This window comes from Heptranchias perlo, chromosome 4 (assembly GCF_035084215.1).
Source record: "Heptranchias perlo isolate sHepPer1 chromosome 4, sHepPer1.hap1, whole genome shotgun sequence".
In the NCBI taxonomy this organism is placed as follows: Eukaryota; Metazoa; Chordata; class Chondrichthyes; order Hexanchiformes; family Hexanchidae; genus Heptranchias; species Heptranchias perlo.
Genome location: NC_090328.1, coordinates 130,360,644 through 130,382,687, shown reverse-complemented (window position 1 = coordinate 130,382,687; position 22,044 = coordinate 130,360,644). Strand labels below are relative to the sequence as shown.

The 22,044-nt window shown below is 40.6% G+C and overlaps 1 protein-coding gene across 1 annotated transcript in view; it reads right to left on the bottom strand.

Moving 5' to 3' along the window:
• The window catches only part of LOC137321283 (E3 ubiquitin-protein ligase UHRF1-like), a 140,571-nt gene that overhangs the window by 45,987 nt on the left and 72,540 nt on the right, over nucleotides 1-22,044 (bottom strand). Inside the window, exon 4 of the mRNA XM_067983637.1 lies at nucleotides 15,656-15,874. Coding sequence (XP_067839738.1) covers nucleotides 15,656-15,874 — 219 coding nt within the window. The remainder of the gene's footprint in view (nucleotides 1-15,655; nucleotides 15,875-22,044) is intronic.

The window sequence follows — 22,044 nt, the reverse complement described above, 5'->3', positions numbered from 1 at the left end:
ATGTAAGGAATCGCACAACACCAGGTTATAGTCCAACAGCTTTATTTGAAATCACAAGCTTTCACTTCACCTGACAAAGGAGCAAAGCTCCGAAAGCTTGTGATTTCAAATAAAGCTGTTGGACTATAACCTGGTGTTGTGCGACTCCTTACAGTGGTGAATTAACCCATTGGTGTTTTTCAAAGATATATTACGGATATGGTGGACAAGGCAGTATGATGATCTTGCACGGCTCGGGTAAGGATTAGAAGATTCAGGAAGCGTCTGTCCCAATTGCGGTTTCATATATCGGTATCTGGGAGTCCCAGTAGATGACATCAGCGTGGACACAGTCCTCCGGGACTATGCCAAGAAACAACACTTTCATCTTTCTTCAAATGACAGCAAAGTCCCAATGCAGGCTAAGCTTGTGATGTGCAAGACATGCATCCAGACAGCTTTCATTCATAGTTCAGAACTCCTAAGCATACAACAGAAGGATTTCCTCTGGCCCAGGTACTAAAATCAAGACCAAGCTGTGAGGTGGATTTGTGGCAACAAAAAAAGGGAAGCCTTTGCAGGAAGGAATGGCTCCAGCCTACATTGGCCTGTCACACAGAGTACTCTGGAGGAAGAGTTAGCCTCACAACAGACCCACCTCTTTGCCAAAGTCCCTCACTTAAATCAGATTAAGCAGTTGGTAAGTGGTATTGGATGATTAGATTAAGGTGACTGCCACAATGCAACCACACTATCATATAGCTGATGAGGAAACAACATTTCCTTATTATCCATCATGACTGGGTTGCAGAGAAACAATCAGCTGTTGCTGAAGTTCCACATCTCCAAGTGGTGGAATCACCATACAAAAGCGTACAATGTACGCCCATGCCGTGGTCAGGATGATGGCGGCAAAGGATCTATGCAATTCATCAGTTGTGCTGCTCACAATTCTGCTCATTAGGAACTCCTAGTACCTACCATTACCTAAGCAAGGGCTTAAACTTCAAACCTACATTTGTCAGCTGTCAACTAGTTACTATCCTCCTGGGGGCATGGTGAAGGTGCAAAGTGAGTAGATAGATAAGAGTCTGTTTGGATTTGATGCAGCTCCAAGATGACTCACTTGCCAACTGAAGTTCGGAGCTAAGCCAACCGCCTGTGACAGATATGCCAATCCAATATCTAAACTGGGCAGATCCTCAGCAAAGCGCTGTTGTTGATTGATGAACTGGCTTGGCTCACTAATGCAACCAAGGAGGATAGGCATTTTACTTACAGAAGCATTACAGTCAAGCCTAATCCTATCCTCACCCAACATCTACACATGCACGCTTCCAGTAAGGATCATAGACAGCAATGAAGAGCAGGAATCCTAGCCAATTTCCCTTTCCCCAGCCCAGAGAAACTGAGGCCAATTGTCGTGCACCCCAGCTGAGATAGCTCACTCTGCACAGACCAGGAATCAAAACAGAGTGCTTCCCCGTCTCACCTCAACGACTGTGTGTTGTCAGCGGCTAATGTAAATGGCAGCCATTGGTAACACCAAAGTGAGTTCCACCGATTAGGTCTGGCTAACAATTCTCTCTCTTCCCACCCATCCATGACATCAGGAAAATTACTAACCAGATAAGTCACCAACACAACTGTGCACTGACTGCACATGTGCAAGATTCACAGATGTGTAGTTCTGTTAAGAGTCACATTTATGACTTCAGAGCAACCGCGCATGCGTGACTTGTTTTTGATAAATCTGGTCCACACTAAAAAAAGGGGTAGATTTTTCTGCAAAACGAACCAGTTTATATCCCAATGAGTAACAGCCTTTTGTCTGATCTAACTGAATGGCACCATCACAGTCATATGATAGTAACACACAAAATGACCATTTCCTACTAGGAGCAGGAAATTACTTTTGAGATGGAAAACCTTCTATTGGAGAGAATGTAAAGTAAAAGTTCCTCCAATTGGGATATCAATGGATCACAGAAAATCTTGAATAATAGAGACTTTATGAATTGTTTTCCTGGAGTTTTCCTTTAATAAAATAGTACATTCATTTTATTGGTTGAGTAATGGTGTGATTGGGTAATACTTTGTTATATCAGTGTGTTGCAGGCTTAGGAGCTTTTAACATTTAAAAAAAAAATCAGCACAAACAGGTAGTTTATTAAAAGTGATTTACAGCATACATCCTTTATATAAACAAAATCCTGCCAATATAAAATATATTGGATGAATGGTGGGTGGAGAGAGAGTGAGAGTGAGAACTCAGGTGTCGGCCGTGGCTCGGTGAGTCCCACTCCAGAGGCTTGAGCATAAAATCTACACTGACACTCCAGTACTGAAGGAGTTCTGCACCATCGGATAAGACTTAAACAGAGGCCTAGCCTGCCCTCTCAGGTGGACGCAAAAGATCCCATGGGGATTTCTCCTGGTGCCCTGGCCAATATTTATCCCTCAACCAACATCACCTGGTCATTATCACATGGCTGTTTGTGTGCGTAAATTGGCCCGCCACGATTCCTACATTACAACAGTGACCATACTTCAAAAGTACTTCATTGGCTATTCAAATGCAAGCCTTTCTTTTTTTCTTTTGTATTCTAGGACAGTGCTTATTTTATTCTTAAGATGCCCTGGTAACAGTCATGAGGAAGATCTACATAGTTCTTCTGCATAGACACTGGCACTGTGAAAGGTCAGGTACCATATTACATGTCACTACAAGCTCATCACAGACACAATAGTCCAACAGCATTTCTGAGCCCATTACTCTGTGATTCACTGGTCACTTCAAACACTTGTGGACAAAACTTTGCAACTGCAGCCCAAGAAGCACCAGCAACTCAAAATCCTTCCTCTGAAAACACCAAATGCATTTGGTAAATCATACCAAGCACCTTTACATCATCCTGGTGCACATTTTGAAGCTAAAAAGAAAATCTGGGTATACAGTCAACAATGGTGGAACGCCAGTGAGCCAACCGTACATATTCCAGCATGACTGTTCCCTTTTGTTGTAAGTGAGTATCAGTGCAGAAGATAAATGCTCTGCTCAATAACTATGTATGCCACTTTTCTACAGCATAGACGCATGCAAGAGATTCTTGTTCTAAGGAATACTTCCTGCCTGCATCAGTGTGCAGAAACAAAAGAAACTCTGTGTCCATATTCATCTTTATGAATCCAAAAGTGTAGCAGTAAGTCAATAAAGTGAAGCATCTGTGGACATGGTAGCATGAAGCAAATTTCAAATAGAGAGCTGAAACAAGGCTCTCTGCTTTCATTTATCTGCTCTTATCAAAATCGTCTGGAGCAGCACAACACCATTTAGTTGCTTTTTTTCCCCTCAAGTACAAGAAATTGGAGCATTTCAATTGTTGGGCACTTGGATACAAGCATACCATATCATGTAATGAGTCCTAGCAAAGACCATATAGTGGTGATACATGCAGGTGATTATGGATCACCATCTGCAGCAGTATGAGTAGCATCAGACTATATCCCACTTGTCACTGAAACCGTAAAAAGGTAGCATAGCTCACTCAAAAATAACATGCAGCAACACACTGATTAAGTTTCCCTCATAATCAGTGATGTTCATCCAGAGACAAGTGAATCAACCACACACTATATATGAAAGACTGTTGGCACTGATCGAAGTCAGAAAATTACAGTGAATGTAACAAAAAAGTCCTTCAGTGAACACAATTAGATGCTCTCATGAAATAGAACTTGGTGGCAAGTACCTTTGAGATCCACTGTTGATTACATTATAGAAGCCCTTAACTTAGGAAGAATTTTTTTTTAAAAAAACAGGCAGCTGATGACAACAATACCCTTATTATGATCACAAAGGTAGACACAAATAATGCTACCATTTATTTTTCTGGGTCACTACTGTAAAGGAGTTGCAACAACTCTCAATTATGCGACTGTTTTTCCAGGATCTTCAGTTCCTTCAAAACTGTATCTTTGACCAACAAAGGCAAGTATCTGAGCTTCCGTTGCACTGCTTTTATGTCCACATGCACTTCAACTTCACACAGAAACTCTTCAGCCCAACAAAAACAATTTTTGCTGGTTATTTCAAACTCATTCTGTCTGAATGCATATCAACAGACTGAATCACCTCGTAAAGATGTAGCCAATTTGGTATATAAAGCTAATTAAATGTTTACGTTGGCCATCTTCTCTTAAATTCATCTCTCAGTATATTCTACCTTTCTAAAAATTACAGGCATTCTATATTTCACATCTTTAAATTAAAATGAAGTGAGAATCAAGGATGAGTATTTGAAACGATAAAGTGGCCTCCCATTTAATTTAAGGGTGCTACCTTTTGCTAAGCAGGTGGCGATAGAGAAAGCAAGCACAGCTTGCCCAAGGGCATGCGGATGCCTGTACTGAGCCATAGCCAGGCTTAGGTACTGCCTTAGGAGCATAAAGTTTTAAAACCTATTAAGGAACAGTTAACTGCACTTCATGAAAGAAAGTTGCAAATTGTGTTATGGTGTGTAAGTGCTTACTCTGAGGCCAAGAGTATCCCTCTGTCGCTCACTGCTGAGGTACGAATGAAGGAACTGCAAAATAACAGTCGCAACTTAAAAATATCTTCTAATTGTTGATACAGAAGCCTCTTCAAATGAGCCCAGCTAGCCCTATGTGTTTCTGAAGAGAACAGGCATTGCTGCTTGCAAATGTGGTTGAGAACAGAGCAACTTATCTGCAGCCAGGGAGGACTTGGGCATATATCACCTTTCTACCCAAAGGGGGAAGGCACCTAACAAAACCAGAAGAGAAGAAAAAAAATATATAGAAAAAAAGCAAATCGCCGTACGTCACTCCATGAAAGATGTTGAGCTATTAAAGCAAGGAATACAAAAATAACTCACACCTAGGCACATGTAGATACGCTAAGAGTACTAAAGCAGCCACTTTCAAAAATGTAGCACTATTTTTGGAGTGGAAAATATGTCTGTTTCTGTGGTTTTATGCTATTAACAGTAGGCTTTTTGCCAGCCCTCAGTGTTTAAAAAGACAAAAGGGAACTGCACTAGAAACACAAAATATTCAGAATTTTATGTCTAGAAATGTTAAACAGCAACACTTTTGAACAAAAGCCTGTCTCAAAGTGAGGAAGACAGTTATAAAGTGTGGCTGAAACAATTTAAGTTTGATGTGTCAATTAAATGCTCTCATCGTATCATCTCTTTTTCTTTCTCCCCACCCATCCTTAATTCCAGCAGAATAATGAGAGAGAACACACAAGAACAAATTTTGGCTTTGGATGGATTGGAAAGTTAAAATTATAACCCAAGTTACATTTATGAATTCAACCTCACAGACATGTTGGGACTTCAAGGCTTACTCCCCCCCTTCCTCCCATACTGCATTTCTAGTTTCCATTCGATTTGGAAAAACACTATTTATGGTCTTTCTACTTGAGTAGGCTAATCAAATCGGCAGTTGCTACGGTTACAAAAGAAAAAACACCAAACAGCTTTGAGGTCAACAAAAAAAAAACACATGCAGGCTGATGTCCATGGACTTTCCGTTTCAGTCAACTGTTACTGATTTAAAGGGCAACTTGATACAAATGCGTGGCAAACGAAAATTCACAATGCACTTCATCCAAGTTACCCAATACTTTTTGGCATGGTTTGAATATGATGTCTTTGATTCAGTTGATTCATCTATTTTCCCTAAATACACACAGCCACTTTTATGTGCTACTGATCTCTGCAATTTCTTCCAGACAAACATCCGCTAATATGGAACATTAATACAGAATGGAAATTATTCATAAAAGCACATACATTTTTTTTCCTAATGCCATTGTGGGATAAAGTAAGCTTGGTATTCAAAAACATTTTAAAACATCCAAATAATGTTCATTTTTCTTTTAAATAACAGTTTAAGAATATTTTATTTTTCCCTTGTGAAATATTTTGTTGGATTTTTAAACTGAAGAGGACACAGCAGAGTTTTATAAGTATACAAGTAACTGAAGTCAGTGGCCACTGTTCAGAAAAACGGCTGCTTGGCCATTAAAAGAGGCTAAAAAGCCATTTATGCCGAAGCTGGAAAATTAGATTATGCTACAGAATTACGGTCAAGCTTCTATACTGTAAACAGTGCACAACCAGCATTAAAATTCCCACCCACAACTTTGAAAACCAGCTGCAAAACAACATGGTTCAAATCAGTCTAGCATAAACAGTTTTCATTTGCCCTATGCCACTGGACAAGTTTTTTTTTAAATCCTCATTACGTACACTGGATAGATCTGACCTCAGGGAGACGCAAAAGTAAACTAATTGAGATTACCTGTAATCGGATTATCTCCAGGAAAATGGAACGGTCAACAGCACACTATTAGCAACAGGAGCGCTACTAGTGATTCACAAATCATTTCCATACTACCCATTCAATTGGTTTCCAAAATTTTTTATGTATTACATATGGAAATGTATACATCTTTAAAGCTACATACATCGTATATGGTCACACTTGCAGTTGACCCCGGAGTAGAAAGGCAGTGTCGCATGACCTTAAATCACTAGACAACGAGGAGACTGGAAAAGCGATTTTCTCATTTCTCCTTTTTCTTTCTTTTCTAAACCTCATTGCTCTATTCTCCTCGCCACAACAACAAAACACGTCCTGGCCACTACCAACGTTGTACTGGAAACAGAAGTTAGGAAATGCATAAGAATATCAAGGGGTGGTTGACATTCAAATTTCTTCTCCCTCTTTATGCTGTAACATTTGGCCTTCTTAACGACATAGCTGAGTGGAGGAAATTAGCACCTGAGAATCAAAGTCAAGTCCCTCCACTTATGCAGGATTTAGGTTTTCTCTAGCATACAGGAAGGCCTCTATTGAAAGCTGGTCCACTTTTTTTTTTAAAAAAAACCTTTTTATTTAACATTTGCTATCTATAAAATCTAACGGTCAACATCAATAAGTATTTAAATAGTGGCTTCACTGTGGAAAAATGTCCCAAGTCAGGAAATGGATGTTGAACCCAAGGAGGAGAGATCAGGAGGAGAGGCTGGCCAGGGAACAGCATTGGGAGCAATCGAGTCTGGAGGTGACAAAAGTATGATTAAGAGTTTCAGCAGCAGATGGGCTGAGGTTGGGGCAGAGGCAGCAACGTCAGAGGTGGAAGTAGGCAGCCTTTGTGACGGAGAGGATATGGAGTCGTAAACTCAGCTCAGGGTCGAACAGTCTGGTCCAGGCTGAGTTTGTGGCCGGGAGGGGAATAGAGGCGGTGGCAATGGTACAGAATTTGTGCCTGGGGTTCAAGATGATGGCTTCAGCCGTCCCAAATTTTAACTGGAGAAAACTAAGATTCTTCTAAAACTTGATTTCTGACAGTGTAGACTTTGGGTAGAGCCATTTCGTTGCTGTGGGAGGGGCAAAGGCCTGACTGCAGGAGAGATAGGTATAACCTGGGAAATAACATGTTCAAAGACCTTGGAGAGGACAGGGAGATTGGAAATGGGGCATTAGTTTGCGAGGACAGAGGTACTGAGGAGAAGGGTGATGATAGCGGTTTTGAAAGAGCTATATTAATGCAAGTTACTGTTGCTTTCATTCTGTCTCCCAATTTCCCAGACTTCTTTTCCCCACCCCCCCCCCCCCCCCCCCCCCCCCGATACTTCTCTCTAGTCATCTGTCAAGGTGGGGGAAGAGGGTTGCTGGCTTTGTATTATATCCACTATTGTTGATCATTTTACCAGGATTGTGGATCAAGTTGTAAAAATTTAAAGCAAGTGGGAAAGGAAACACCGCAAGCAGAAATGTCAGTGATAGAAACCAGGACACCTTCGACCCAAGCCAAGCTTGAGCAGAAACTTCCCCGAGTTCACCCCCACCTGCCAAACACAATTTCATCCCAAAACATGCATACTAAGATAATCATTTAGATAACAACCTGATGCACTTTTAAAATGAGAATTTTAGAAGTTAATCTAAATATGTGAAAGGGGATAATACAATCCAAAGCTCCCAATTATTTTACAACTCTATTGTATTTGGTGAGCTCAGAACAATAATTTTTAAATGGTCTTGAGCTGCATTTAAATTTGAACTCTGACTTAATTTGCATCTTTCATTAAGTCCCCCACGTTTGATGATGTGATTCTAAATAATTTGCTTGGCCACACAAGTAAATATCTTCCCATCAATATATGAACAGATGCAGGTGCAATGTCCAATAGCAAAATGAATACAGTATTACAAACACGATAATGTGTTTCAGTCTGGTGTGAAAAAGACTTGCCAGCTTTCACAATGCTTAAGAATATTGAAATAATTGATTTTGCAACTTGAAATAGACTTAATTTATTTATCCAAACCAGTTTGGGCAAAACTGTGGCAGATGGATTTCAAGGTAGGTAGGTGTGAGGTCACCCATCTTGGACCAAAAAAAAGGATAGATTCGAGTATTCTTTAAATGGTGAAAAGCTAGGAACAGCGGAGGTCCAAAGCGATTTAGGGGTCCATGTCTGCATATCACTAAAATGTCAGGTACAAAAAATAATCAAAAAGGCTAGTGGAATGTTAGCCTTTATATCAAGAGGGTGAGAATATAAAGGGGAGAAGCTGTGCTACAGCTATACAAAGCCCCGGTTAGACCACATCTGGAATACTGTGTACAGTTCTGGGCATTGCACCTTAGAAAGGGTTATACTGACCTAAGGGTTAAATTATGAGGAGCTATTACATAAACTAGGCTTGTATTCCCTGCAATGTAGAAGATTAAGGGATGATTTGATTGAGGCTTTTAGGATTTTGAAAGGAATTGATAGGGTCGGTAGAGAGAAACTTCTTCCGCTGCTGCGGGAGTCTAGAACAAGGGGGCATAATCTTAAAATCAGAGCCAGGCCATTCAAGAGAGAAGTTAGGAAACGTGTCTTCACGCAAAGGGTGGCAGAAGTGTGGAACTGTCTCCCACAAAAAGCAGCAGATGCTAGCGCAATTAATAATTTTAAATCGGAGATCAATAGATTATTGCTAGACCAAAGGTATTAAAGGATAAGGAGCCACAGCAGGTAAATGGAGTTAGGATACAGGTCAGCCATGATCTCACTGAATGGCGGAACAGGACCGCGGGGCTGAATGGCCTACTCCTGTTCCTATGTCCCATCTTTGCAAAACCCTAACCTCCAAGTTTAGATGGATAAAATAACGTCCCTCACACGAGTTCCGTCATGAGCCGTAAAACTGGATGATGTTTCCTGTGCCTAAAGATTTGAACTTAGGGCTCACGGTCAGGCTCATGGCCAATAGTCTAAGTTTCATATCAAGACTTCGAGGTGGTGGAGTACATGGGTGATGTAACTAAACAAAAAAAAGCCTGAAAACACTATGAAAGTGTATAAATACGATGAAAGCCTGCAGGAGATTTGACTGTGCCAGAAACTTGAGGCTTTATGGACTGAAGCCATTTATGCCATGCTACATGGCATGGCTTAACAGGAGTAATTAAACCACAGGTTTTCAAACTGAGCTCCAAAAGAGAATCACCAGGGGATCTGTGAGGTCAGCTTTCTGTCCCTTTGTCATCAGATTCACATGTATCTTTTATATTTACTGAGTTAATTGCATGTTATTAGTCTACAATGTTACAACTGTTTTCACTTAAATAGCTGACACAGTCTTGTGGAAATTAGGAGAGGCGCCCCTGGGATTATGTCAGTATTTACAAGGGTTCTTCCCCATCTCTCCTCCTCCTCTCCGCCCCACCCCCTTTCATGGAAAAGGTTCGAAAACGTCTGAACTAAGCTAGCTAAAAAGTTATGTACTGATCTGTACAACTGTTCAAACTTTGAGGGTAAAGCTGTCCCAATATTTTTTTTTGAAGCCCTCTCTTAAATGTCACCACATACTCGCTAAAAAAAAATAGCAGGTACTGAGCCTGTGGACAAAATCACAGCATTTGTTTCAGATTATGGCTCTGGATGTAAATGACAAATGAGCGAAGACACCACAGATTATTTCCAGACATTTAGAATGTTACAGGACATTTCTCCATTTCAACCAAAAGTTTGGGGTCCTTTGAAATGTCTAACAACTTTGTTTATGCATTCAGTACCAAAAGAACATAAGAAATACGAGCAGGAGTAGATCATACGGCCCCTCGAGCCTCCTCCGCCATTCAATAAGATCATGTCTGATCTTCGACCTTAACTCCACTTTCCCGCCCGATCCCCATATCCCTTTGATTCTCCAAGCCAGGGGAAACATCCTCTCAGCATCTACCCTGTCATACCCTTTCAGAATCTTATATGTTTCAACGCAATCATCTCACATTCTTTTAAACTCCAGAGAGTCTAGGCCCATTCTACTCAACTTCTCCTCATAGGACAATCCTCTCAACCCAGGAATCAATCTAGTGAACCTTCATTGCACCATCTCTAAAGGCAAGTATAAACTTCCTTAGGTAAGACGACCAAAACTGTACACAGTACTCCAGGTGTGGTCTCATCAAAGCCCCGTACAATTGCAGCAAGGCTCTACTTTGTATGAGTACTTTGCATCTGTCTTTACCAAGGAAGAAGATGCTGCCACTGTCTCAGTAAAGGAAGATACAGCCGAGATACCGGATGGGCTAAAAATTGATAAAGAAGAGATACTTGAAAAGCTAGCTGTACTTAAAGTAGATAAATCACCCAGTCCGGATGGGATGCATCCGAGGTTGCTGAGGGAAATAAGGGTGGAAATTGCGAGGTACTGGCCATAATCTTCCAAATATACGTAGATACGGGGCTGGTGCCAGAGGACTGGAGAATTGCAAATGTCACACCCATGTTCAAAAAAGGGTGTAAGGATAAACCCAGCAACAATAGGCCAATCAGTTTAACCTCAGTGGTGGGGAAACTTTTAGAATTGATAATCCAGGACAGAATTAACAGTCACTTAGACTAGTGTGTATTGATTAGAGAAAGCCAGCACAGATTTGTTAAAGACAAATCGTGTTTAACTAACCGGACAGAGTTTTTTGATGATGTAACAGAGAGGGTAGATGAGGGCAATGCAGTTGATGTGGTGTATATGGACTTTCAATAGATGTTTGATAAAGTGCCGCACGGTAGGCTTATTATCAAGATTGCGGCCCATGGAATAAAGGGGGCAGTAGCAATATGGATTCAGAATTGGCTAAGGGAGAGGAAACAGAGAGTAGTAGTGAACGGTGGTTTTTCGGATTGGAGGGAGGTGTACAGTGGTGTTCCCCAGGGGTTGATGCTGGGACCACTGCTTTTCCTGATATATACTGATGACTTGAATTTGGGTGTACAGGGCACAATTTCAAAATGTGCATATGACACAAAACTTGGAAGGGTAGTAAACAGTGAGGAGGATAGTGATAGATTTCAAGAGAATGGGTGAAACTAGAACTAGGGGGCATAATCTTAGAATAAGGGGCTGCTCTTTCAAAACTGAGATGAGGAGAAACTTCTTCACTCAGAGGATAGTAGGTCTGTGGAATTTGCTGCCCCAGGAAGCTGTGGAAGCTACATCATCAAATAAATTTAAAACAGAAATAGCGAGTTTCCTAGAAAGAAAGGGAATTAGGGGTTTACGGGGAGCGAGCAGGAAATTGGACATGAAGCTGAGTTCGGATCGGCCAAGGCCCTGTGGGTGGCGGAGCGGGCCCAGGGGCTGAGTGGCCGGGTCCTGCTCCTACTTCTTGTGTTCTTTAGATTTGAGGTTAGGATCAGATCAGCCATGATCTTACTGAATGGCGGAGCAGGCTCGAGGGGCCGATTGGCCTACTCCTGCTCCTATTTCTTATGTTCTTAAGAGGATATAGACAGGCTGGTGGCATGGGCGGACACGTGGCAGATGAAATTTAACGCAGAAAAATGTGAAGTGATACATTTCAGTAGGAAGAACGAGGAGAGGCAATATAAACGAGATGGCACAATTCTAAAAGGGGTACAAGAACAGAGAGATCTGGGGGTATATGTGCACAAATCATTGAAGGTGGCAGGGCAGGTTGAGAAAGTGGTTAAAAAAGCATATGGGATCCTGGGCTTTATAAATAGAGGCGTAGAGTACAAAGGTACGGAAGTCATGGTGAACCTTTATAGAACGCTGGTTCGGCCACAACTGGAGTATTGTGTCCAGTTCTGGGCACTGCACTTTAGGAAAGATGTGAAGGTCTTAGAAAGGATGCATAAGAGATTTACTAGAATGATTCCAGGGATGAGGGACTTTAGTTACATGGACAGACTGGAGAAGCTGAGGTTGTTCTCCTTGGAACAGAAACAGTTGCAAGAAGATTTGATAGAGGTATCCAAAATCATGAAGGGTCTAGACAGAGTAGATAGAGAGAAACTGTTCCCATTGGCGGAAGGTTCAAGGATCAGAGGACATAGATTTTAGCTGATTGGCAAAAGAACCAAAGGTGACATGAGGAAAAACTTTTTTTACACAGCGAGTGGTTAGGATCTGGAATGCACTGCCCGAGGAGGTGGTGGAGGCAGATTCAATCATGGCCTTCAAAAGGGAGCTGGATAAGTACTTGAAAGGAAAAAATTTGCAGGGCTACGGGGATAGGGCGGGAGAGTGGGACTAGCTGGATTGATCTTCAACAGAGCCGGCACGAACTCAATTGGCCGAATGGCCTCCTTCTGTGCTGTAACCTTTCTATGACTTCCTTACTCTTGTACTCCAACTCCCTTGCAATAAAAGGCCAACATACCGTTTGCCTTCCTATTCCTATGTTTTGTGTACAAGGACACCCAAATCCCTCTGAACATCAACATTTACTGGTTTCTCACCATTTAAAAAAAAAATCAGTTTTTCTATTTTTCCTACCATTGTGAATAAATTTACATTATACTCCATCTACCACCTTCTTGCCCACTCACTTAACCTGTCTATATCCCTTTGCAGACTCTTCATGTCCTCCTCACAGCTTACTTTCCCACCTAGCTTTGTATCGTCAGCAAATTTGGATACATTGCACTCAGTCCCTTCATCGAAGTCATTAATATAGATTGTAAATAGCTGAGGCCCAAGCACAAATCCCTAAGGCACCCCACTGGTTATAACCTGCCAACCTGAAAATGGCACGTTTATTCCTACTCTCTGGTTAATGGACAGAAAACAATCCTCTATCCATGCTAATATATTTCCCCCAATCCCATGAGTCCTAATCTTATGTAACCAACCTCTTGTCGAATGCCTTTTGAAATTCCAAATATACTACATCCACTGGTTCCCTCTTATCTACCCTGCTAGTTACACCCTCAAAAAACTCGAATAGATTTGTCAAACACGATTTCCCTTCCATAAAAAAGTGTTGACTCTGCCTAACCGTATTATGATGTTCGAAGTGCCCTGTCACTACATCCTTAATAATAGATTCTAACATTTTCCCTACTACTGATGTCATGCTAACTGGCCTATAGTTCCCTGTTTTCTCTCTCCCTCCTTTCTTGAATAGCAGGCTTATATTTGCTACCTTCCAATCCACAGGGACCGTTCTAGAATCTAGGGAATTCTAGAAGATCAAAACCAATGCATCCACTATCTCTGCAGCCATATCTTTTAAAACCCTAGGATGTAGTTAGTTAATCAGGTCCGGTGGATTTGTTGGCTTTTAGTCCCATTAATTTTTCTAATACTTTTTCTTTACTAATCTTGATTACTTAATGTTCCTCCCTCTCATTAGATCCTTGGTTCCCCACTATTTCTGGTATGTTTTTTGTGTCTTCTACTGTGAAGACAGATACAAAATATTTGTTTAAGGTATCTGCCATTTCCTGATTCCCCATTATAATTTCTCCCATCTCTACCTCTAAGGGACCCTCATTTACTTTTGCTACTCTCTTCCTTTTTACATTCTTGTAGAAGCTCTTACAATCTGTTTTTATATTTCTTGCTAGTTTAGTCTCATATTCAATTTTCTCCCTCTCTCAATTTCTTGGTTATCCTTTGCTTATTTCTAGAACTTTCCCAATCCTCAGGCTTACTACTCTTTTTGGCAACATTGTAAGTCTCCTCTTTTAATATAATCCTATCCTTAACTTTTCTGGTTAGCCACAGTTGGATCATCTTTCCCGTGGAGTTTTTATTTCTCAAGGGTATGTATATTCGTTGAGAATTATGAATTATTTCTTTAAATATTCGCCATTGCTTATCTACTGTCATATCTTTTAATTTAATTTCCCAATCTACCTTAGCCAACTCGCCCTTCATACCTACATAATTGGCCTTGTTTAAATTTAAGACCCTATTTTCGGACTTAACTACATCACTCTCCAACACAATATGAAGTTCGATCATATTATGATCACTCTTCACTCGAGGATCCTTTGTTATAAGATTGCTAATTAATCCTGTCTCTTTACACAATACTAGATCTAAAATAGCCTGTTCCTTGACTTATTAATCTAGAAAACTCTCCCGGATGCATTCCATGAACTCGTCCTCCAAACTACTTTTGCCAATTTGGTTTGCCCAGTCTATATGAAGATTAAAATCCCCCGTGCTTATTGCATTACCCTTGTTACATGCTCCTCTAATTTCCTGATTTATACTCTGTCCAACTCTATAACTACTGTTAGGGGGCCAGTGTTTTCTGCACCTAGTTATTTCTTAGCTCCACCCATACTAAATCTACAGCCTGATTTTCTGAGCTAAGATCCTTTCTCACCACTGTCTTTATCTCATGCTTTATTATCAGGGCTACCCCACCCCTCTCCTTTTCCATTTTGCCTATCTTTTCAAAAATCAAGTACCCTGGAATATTTAGTTTCCACACTTGCTCATCCTGCAACCACATCTCAATAACGGCTACTAGATCAAACCCACTTGTCTCTATTTGTGCCATTAATTCATCTATCTTGTTATGAATGCTTCGTGCTTTCAGATACAGCGCCTTTAATTTTAACCTTTTTTCCCCTGATGTGACCGTAGTCACTAATGCCCTATTACCTTTGTTAAACTTGTGCCTTCCTAACACACACACTTTTTTTTACCCAAATCGCTACTCTGCTCTACAGCCTTGACTTTTCTTTTTTAAGACTGATAAAATTACCCTTATCTGAACCCTCCCCCACTCTTATTAGCTTAAAGCCCTGTCAACCTCCCTAGTTATTCATACCATAATTGGACTTCCTAAAACAGCAGACACATATTTCCCATTTTTCAGTGCAAATGAGATTCCACTTCATACATATCGTGTTTATCTGACTTTTAGGATCTGCCAATAGGCAGGTAAATCAGTTGAATTTGCAGTGAACAGAGTTAGATGCCTGCATATACTGAAGTCAGATCATCAAGTCCAACACTATTTCAGCTGCGAGCTGAGATGATAATCTGTACATTAGATGGTGGATCTTTTAATAATCCCAACATTTAGGCATGTCATAACCAGTTACTGTTGGTGCAGAAACAATCTCACCGGGTTAGGAAATTTAAAAAAAACGTGCAACTTTTCTTTTTAAAAAATGACATATAAGCTAACAGTGCATCACAGAGTTAAAACAGTGATCTGTTTGTGGTCTTACTCTTTTGATATAAAAGCATTATACTCACAGACACGATATCCTCGGTTACAATTTAGCAGATTGTACGAAAGCACAAGTGCTTCATATCCATATTCACTGCAAATGTAAACATTCTGCACTGCATGCCAACGAATGCTTACCCCAAGAGAATTTTAACAAAGATTTCTTTATTTGTCCTTGACGTCTCCTTCAGAGCGGTAACTTCTGCATCAAACCAGAAACCACGTTCCTCTGGTATCTCTAAATTGTAATTTACCATCACAACTTGTCCTATTCGAAGCTGATCCCACTTCAAAACGGTCCTTACCCGTGGCCGAACATTTTCTGCACACATTCCCACTATTCCGTTCTCTGGATAACTGAAGACAAAGAGAAAAAGTAAAAGTTAAACGCATAATGCTATTTAAATTGACAGATTAACAGAGTAAAACAATTAAAAGATTACTGGATACTTTCTTCCTTAGAACACTAATGTCTAAAGTCAACGAGTCCAAATGTATGGTTCACTTGCAATTTGCCTTGGTTTATTAAAAAACCAGCAATGCTATAAAGGTGTCTTATCTGATCATTCACTAACCAACAATATATCTCCAGCTTTCAGTAAAATCAACCAATCTTTCCAGAAGACTAGAGACTGTCAAGAAATATCCAAGGAATAGAATGTGACTCACTTTAAGAATGAAGTGCACTCTTGGAAGTAGTTACAATCCAACAATATTTTATCCCAAACAGATGAAGGACCATCTCGGCAACAAAGTAAATTAGCAACATGCTGATGGATAAATTTTAACCAGCGCATCTGTTCCAACCTTTAAAGTGCCCCAGAAGTACATCTTCCGGCTGAAAGTCAAAAGACTCCCTAGTGATACAGAAATAAAAACCACACCAACCTCCTGTAACAGTACGTCAGTCCCTTGTTAATTGGAGCGGAAGTGTTGACCAACTCCAGAAACTATAAGTGACGGTTGTGGCAATCACGGCCCCAAGGACAAAGGTCCCTGTGTTAACAGACCCCTATCCAATCAAAATGTCGCTCAGAACTTTAGAAGCTATGTGAGACAACACTTGCGCTCTTGCCCAAGAGAATTTTCAAAGGAGATGCTCTGGTTCCACACATGGAATCTTCAGCACTTTGATACCAATGTTTTAGGGCAACAGGTGGAGCGAAACTGCTAGGGGACAAAACATTTCTTCCATCACAGAGCCCACTCCAACCATTTTCTTTAAACAAATTAGCCCCAAGACTAACTACAGTGACCTCCTCTGCAAACCTAATTTGATGGCAAATTCCCAGGGACTAGGAGAACCTTTCTTAGAACACTAATGCTGATCAGCAATGAATCCAAACATAGTTCACTTAAACTTTCCTTTACATTCATTTAAAAATACTGTTGAGCAAAACGAACCTTCCATCAAACTGTCACACTTTATAATGTGCTAATTTTGATGCCCAATAGAAGTGCCGGGTAATTTTAATCCAAACTTAGTGGATTTAGTACAATTATAAAAAAAATGGCAATGGAGAAAATAATGGGATTTTATTTTAAAATAGACAAATCTCAAAGACCTGATGGTTTCACCCCAGGGTATTAAAAGGAATGTGAGTAAATTGCAGATGCACTAGTCATAATTTTCCAAAGCTCTCTAGATTCAGGAATTGTGCCTTTGAATTGGAAAATTGCAAATGTTACTTAATTATTTAAGGAGGGAGAAAGCAGGTAACTACAGACCTGTCAGTTTAATATCAATTGTAGGGGAAGTTACTGGAATCTACTGGCGGAGACGGAGTGACTGAGCACTTGAAAAAGTATCAGCTGATCAAAGAGAGACAGCAAGGATGTGAGATGGGGAGGTCATGTCTGATTAATCTGGTTGAATTTTTTTGAGGTCATTAGCATTGTGGATAGGGGAATGTCTGTGGATGTTGTCTATATGGATTTCCAGAAGGCATTTGATAAGGTTCTGCACAAGAGATTATTAGCAAAAATGAGCGCACACGGAATTGGGGGTAACCTTGTGACATGGGTTAGTAATTAGATGAGAGGTAAGAGACAGAGAGTAAGGATAAAGGGTTCATTTTGATTGGCAGAATGTGACAAGTGGTGTTCCCTAGGGATCTGTACTGGGTCCTCAGCTTTTTACCATATCGATGACTTGGATGAAGGAGTAGAGTGTTGTATATCCAAGTTTGCAGATGACACTAGGTTAGGAGGCATACTAAGTTGTGAAGATGGGAGCAGGAAGTTACAAAGAGACATCAACAGACTAAGTGAGTGGGCAAAACGATGGCAGATCAAGTTCAATATGGGGAAGTGTGAGGTCATCCACTTTGCATCCAAGAAAGATAAATCAGAATACCTTCTTAATGGTGAGAGAATAGGAGCTGTGGGGAGCAAAGGGATTTAGATGTCCATATACACAAATCACAAAGCTTGTGCACAGGTACAAAAAGTAATCAAAAAGGCTAATGGAATGTTGACCTTTATCTCAAGGGGTTTGGAATTCAAAAGCGAGGAAGTGATGCTTCAGTTGTACAGAGCCTTGGTCAGACCCCATCTGGAGTACTGCGTTTAGTTTTGGGCACCGAGCCTCAGTAAAGATATATTGGCCTTGGGAGGAGCACAGTGCAGATTCACTAGAATGATATCACGGGTTACATAAGCTTGGCTTGTATTCCCTTAGAGTTGAGGTGGTTGAATGGTGATCTAATTGAGATATTTTAAATGATTAAGGGATTCGAAAGGGTTGATACAAAGAAACTATTTCCTCAGGTGGGGAATCCAGAACAAGGAGATAAAATCTTAAAAAAAGAGCTTGGCCATTTAGGAGTGAAATCAGGAAGCACTTTCTCACACAAAGCATAGTGGAAATCTGGAACTCGCTCCCATAAAAGGCTGTGGATGGTGGATCATTTGAAATTTTCAAGACTGAGATCAGGATTAGGTAATTTTTGTTAGGTAAGAGTATCAAGGGATATGGAATAAAGGCGGGTAAATTGAGTTGAGGTACAGATCAGTCATGATCTAACTGAATGGCTGAACAGGCTTGAGGAGCTGAATGGTCTACTCCTGTTGCTGTGTTTCCCTATCAGGCAACAATTACATAAAGTCATGCTCACTTGCATCCAAGTTGAATCTGCGAAGCAAAAGATCACAAAAAATAGAATTACATACAAACGGGAGATAGCACTCCAGTCCCTATCGCGCACTCTGTGCTTCCAGCTCTGTTCTCTTAAAGGTGCCAAAGGTTGCTGATGTCAGTTCACAGTGTTCTCCCTCGCCAGTGAAGTAGTGCAAGGAACTGCTTTCACCTGTGGCGTTTGACAGACCCTCTGCTCCATTTATCTCTGCGCCAACATTCACAGTTTACACTTTCTTCCCCCCTCGTGTTGTTCATTGGGAGAAGGCCAGGGAATGTTATTAGGAAACAGGGCGATCCTAGCTGCCACAGAACAAGTGAAAAGGGCACTGTTGAAAACATAGGATCTATAGTTTTAATGAAACAGTTGTCAATCATGTAGAGTAGGGGTTATGGTACTGAACTAGTGATCCAGAGCCCTGAACTAATAATGCAGAGGGGACACGAGTTCAAATCCCATCACGGTAGTTTGACAATTTGAATTCAGTTAATTTTTAATAAAATGAATAAATCTGGAAATAAAAAGCTGGTATCAGTACATTGAGTTACATCGAAACTACAGCACAGAAACAGGTCCAGTTGGTCTATGCCGGCTTTTATGCTCCACATGTGCCTCCTCCCTCCCTACTTCACCTAACCCTATCAACATACCTTTTTATTCCTCATCTAGATTCCCCTTAAATGCATCTATGCTGTTTGTCTCAACTAGTCCTTGTGGTAGCGAGTTCCACATTCTTAACACTCTTTGGGTAAAGAAGTTTCTCCTGAATTCCCTATTGGTTTTATTGGCGACTATTTTATATTTATGACCTCTTGTTTTGGACTCCCCCATAAGTAAGTGACAATGAAGCAGTCGGACTGTCGGAAAAATCTGGTTCACTAACATCCTTTAGAAAAGGAAACCTGCCATCCTTACCCGGTCTCACCTACACGTGACTCCAGGCCCACACAAATGTGGTTGATTCTTAGCTGCCCTCTGAAATTTCATCAAACTCAGGACATCTAGGGATGGCCAATAAATCCTGGCCTTGCTAACGACACCCAGACCCCGAGAATGAAAAGTTATCCCCTCAATGAAGACAATGAATGGGATTGTGGACATCCACAAAGCTAAAGAAAGACACTGCCATAAACCATTGCACAAGTCAAGTCTCCAAAGTACCAAGAGTTTTTTCTCACTATAGAGGGTAGGTTAGGTATCCCTGACAACATTATCTTCTCTATCTGTAGAGTAGGAACAACAGGCAGCACAAGCTGTCTCTGATGTTACATTACTAGTCAGGCAGCCCAGTGAGTGGAGTGGAGGCACAGAGGACAGGATTTTTATGCACAATGACTAAGGAACACAACAAAGCTTTCATTTGACTGGAGGGGCATTCTCCCAGGGAATTCCCTCTTCCCCTCCTGGTGGACTACAGGCTTATCACTGAGGTAAGTGAAGGATAAACAAGTGAAGAACAATATTTTTAAATGAATCATAAAAAGGAAAAAAAAAATGCAAGTCATTCAGGTCTTGTTCCCACAGAATAAAGGAAAGAAGGTTGTTTATTCTCAAATCCTTCTCCAAAGAGAGCAATTTAAAATGGGAAAAAATTGCAGAGGTGATCAACTAGCATCTTAATTGTGAGCAATATTTGAATACGATCTACATTCTCCAAGAATTGATACATACCAGTGTAACATTAGCAATGCTGGTGTGGGCAGGAATTTACAGCAAACTGTCTCACTTCTCTGAACAGACTAAAGTCGTCAGCACTGAAAGAACGGATTCAATGCTGAATTGATTTTCTTTTAGGTTGAAAAAAAAATACGGAGGTGGAATACAAATTAAAAATTGTAACTGACTCCAGAAATTCTGTAGCATCTGAATTACAATTTCCCCCCTGAATCTGTAAGTTTGTTAATACGGACAACCCAATTTGCAATGAACTTGCTTAGAATAAATCCCCACTTATAACTCACATTTGGGTGTCCTAAATTGAGTGCAATGCAATTCTATACATACACACGGCAAACACACTGGATTACCCATTTACAATCAAATTAGTCCCATTGGGTTGCTGCAATTCGCCCGAGTAGCCATGTGATTATTTTGCTGTAAAACAAAATAGTTCCACCTTTAACGTAGAATGGGTCAGTGGCAGCAGTCTTGGTGTCTTAATCCCCATCTTACCTATTTGTAGAGTCTAAAACATTTGGGTTCGGAGAGAGGAGAGGCATCATTGAACTGCTTAATGCAATAGCCTCTAATGAATATACATACTGATGAAAAACAGACACACACACACAGACACCAAAAAAAGCTCCCATTTACCAACACTGTAGACAGACTCTAATAAGAGATATTTAGTCATCCATTGTGCATATCTTCTCTCTGCTACCTCCCAGTGAACAACACATCACCAACCTTCAATGGTGAAACAGAGTAAGTTTCCTATTGTCCCTATTTCCATGATGTAAATTTGAAGAGGGTTCAGTAGTTCAGCAGACATGACAAGTGCTTAGCCATGCACTCTACTGATCATTTCATCACTTGGAAAATGCCAAAAGTTCGTGCTAATCTGATAGCACAACAGACAAATTGTACTGCAATTCACAGATCGCAAGAACCACAGTGAGTTCATGATTTAGTAAAACAGATCAGAGTAAATGTATGTATGTGATTTAAACAGTGTATGAAACTGTATCTGCATTAATAGGTAGCTGTAATTAAAATACTTCATCCAATGATTTGCTTCTTAATTTCAGGTCGGTTGTGTAAATTGAAGTAGCTAAAATGCTCAGCCCATCTCACCTACCCATCTGAAGGAGGTGGATTACTTGCAGGGCTTTCAAAGCTGGGTGGGAGAGAGAATTAACACGAGATACCAGTCAAATTAAAACTATAAATTTTTTTTAAATAAATAACAATTCCTGTTCAGCATCAATGTGCATTCCTGGTGCAGAATCTATACTATTTTATTTCACAATCTCCGGTTTCCCCCAACTGTGCATCAAATGGATCAGAGCATGTGTGACAGGAAGTTCGCTCCCAGCTCTGGTCCGGCTGATAAAATCTTCCCTCCCTGTTAGGAAAATGCGAGGCCCCTGTTGAGCACTTCATTGTGCCGACACAGTTAATCCCAAGAACTCAGCAGCAGGGAGGATTTCAGGGCCGACTTTTTTTATATTGGATTCTGAACATTTCACACCTGGGCAACCTTCTGAAAAGAAAATAATCAGATTCAATTCAATAATAATTTTATAAAGAGGAGAACTTGCACTTATATAGCTCCTTTTTATGTCCTCAGGACACCCCAAAGTGCTTCACAGTCAATGAATTGCTTTTGAAGCATAGTTACATATGTAGGCAAACGCAGTAACCAATTTTCACACAGCAAAGTCCCATAAA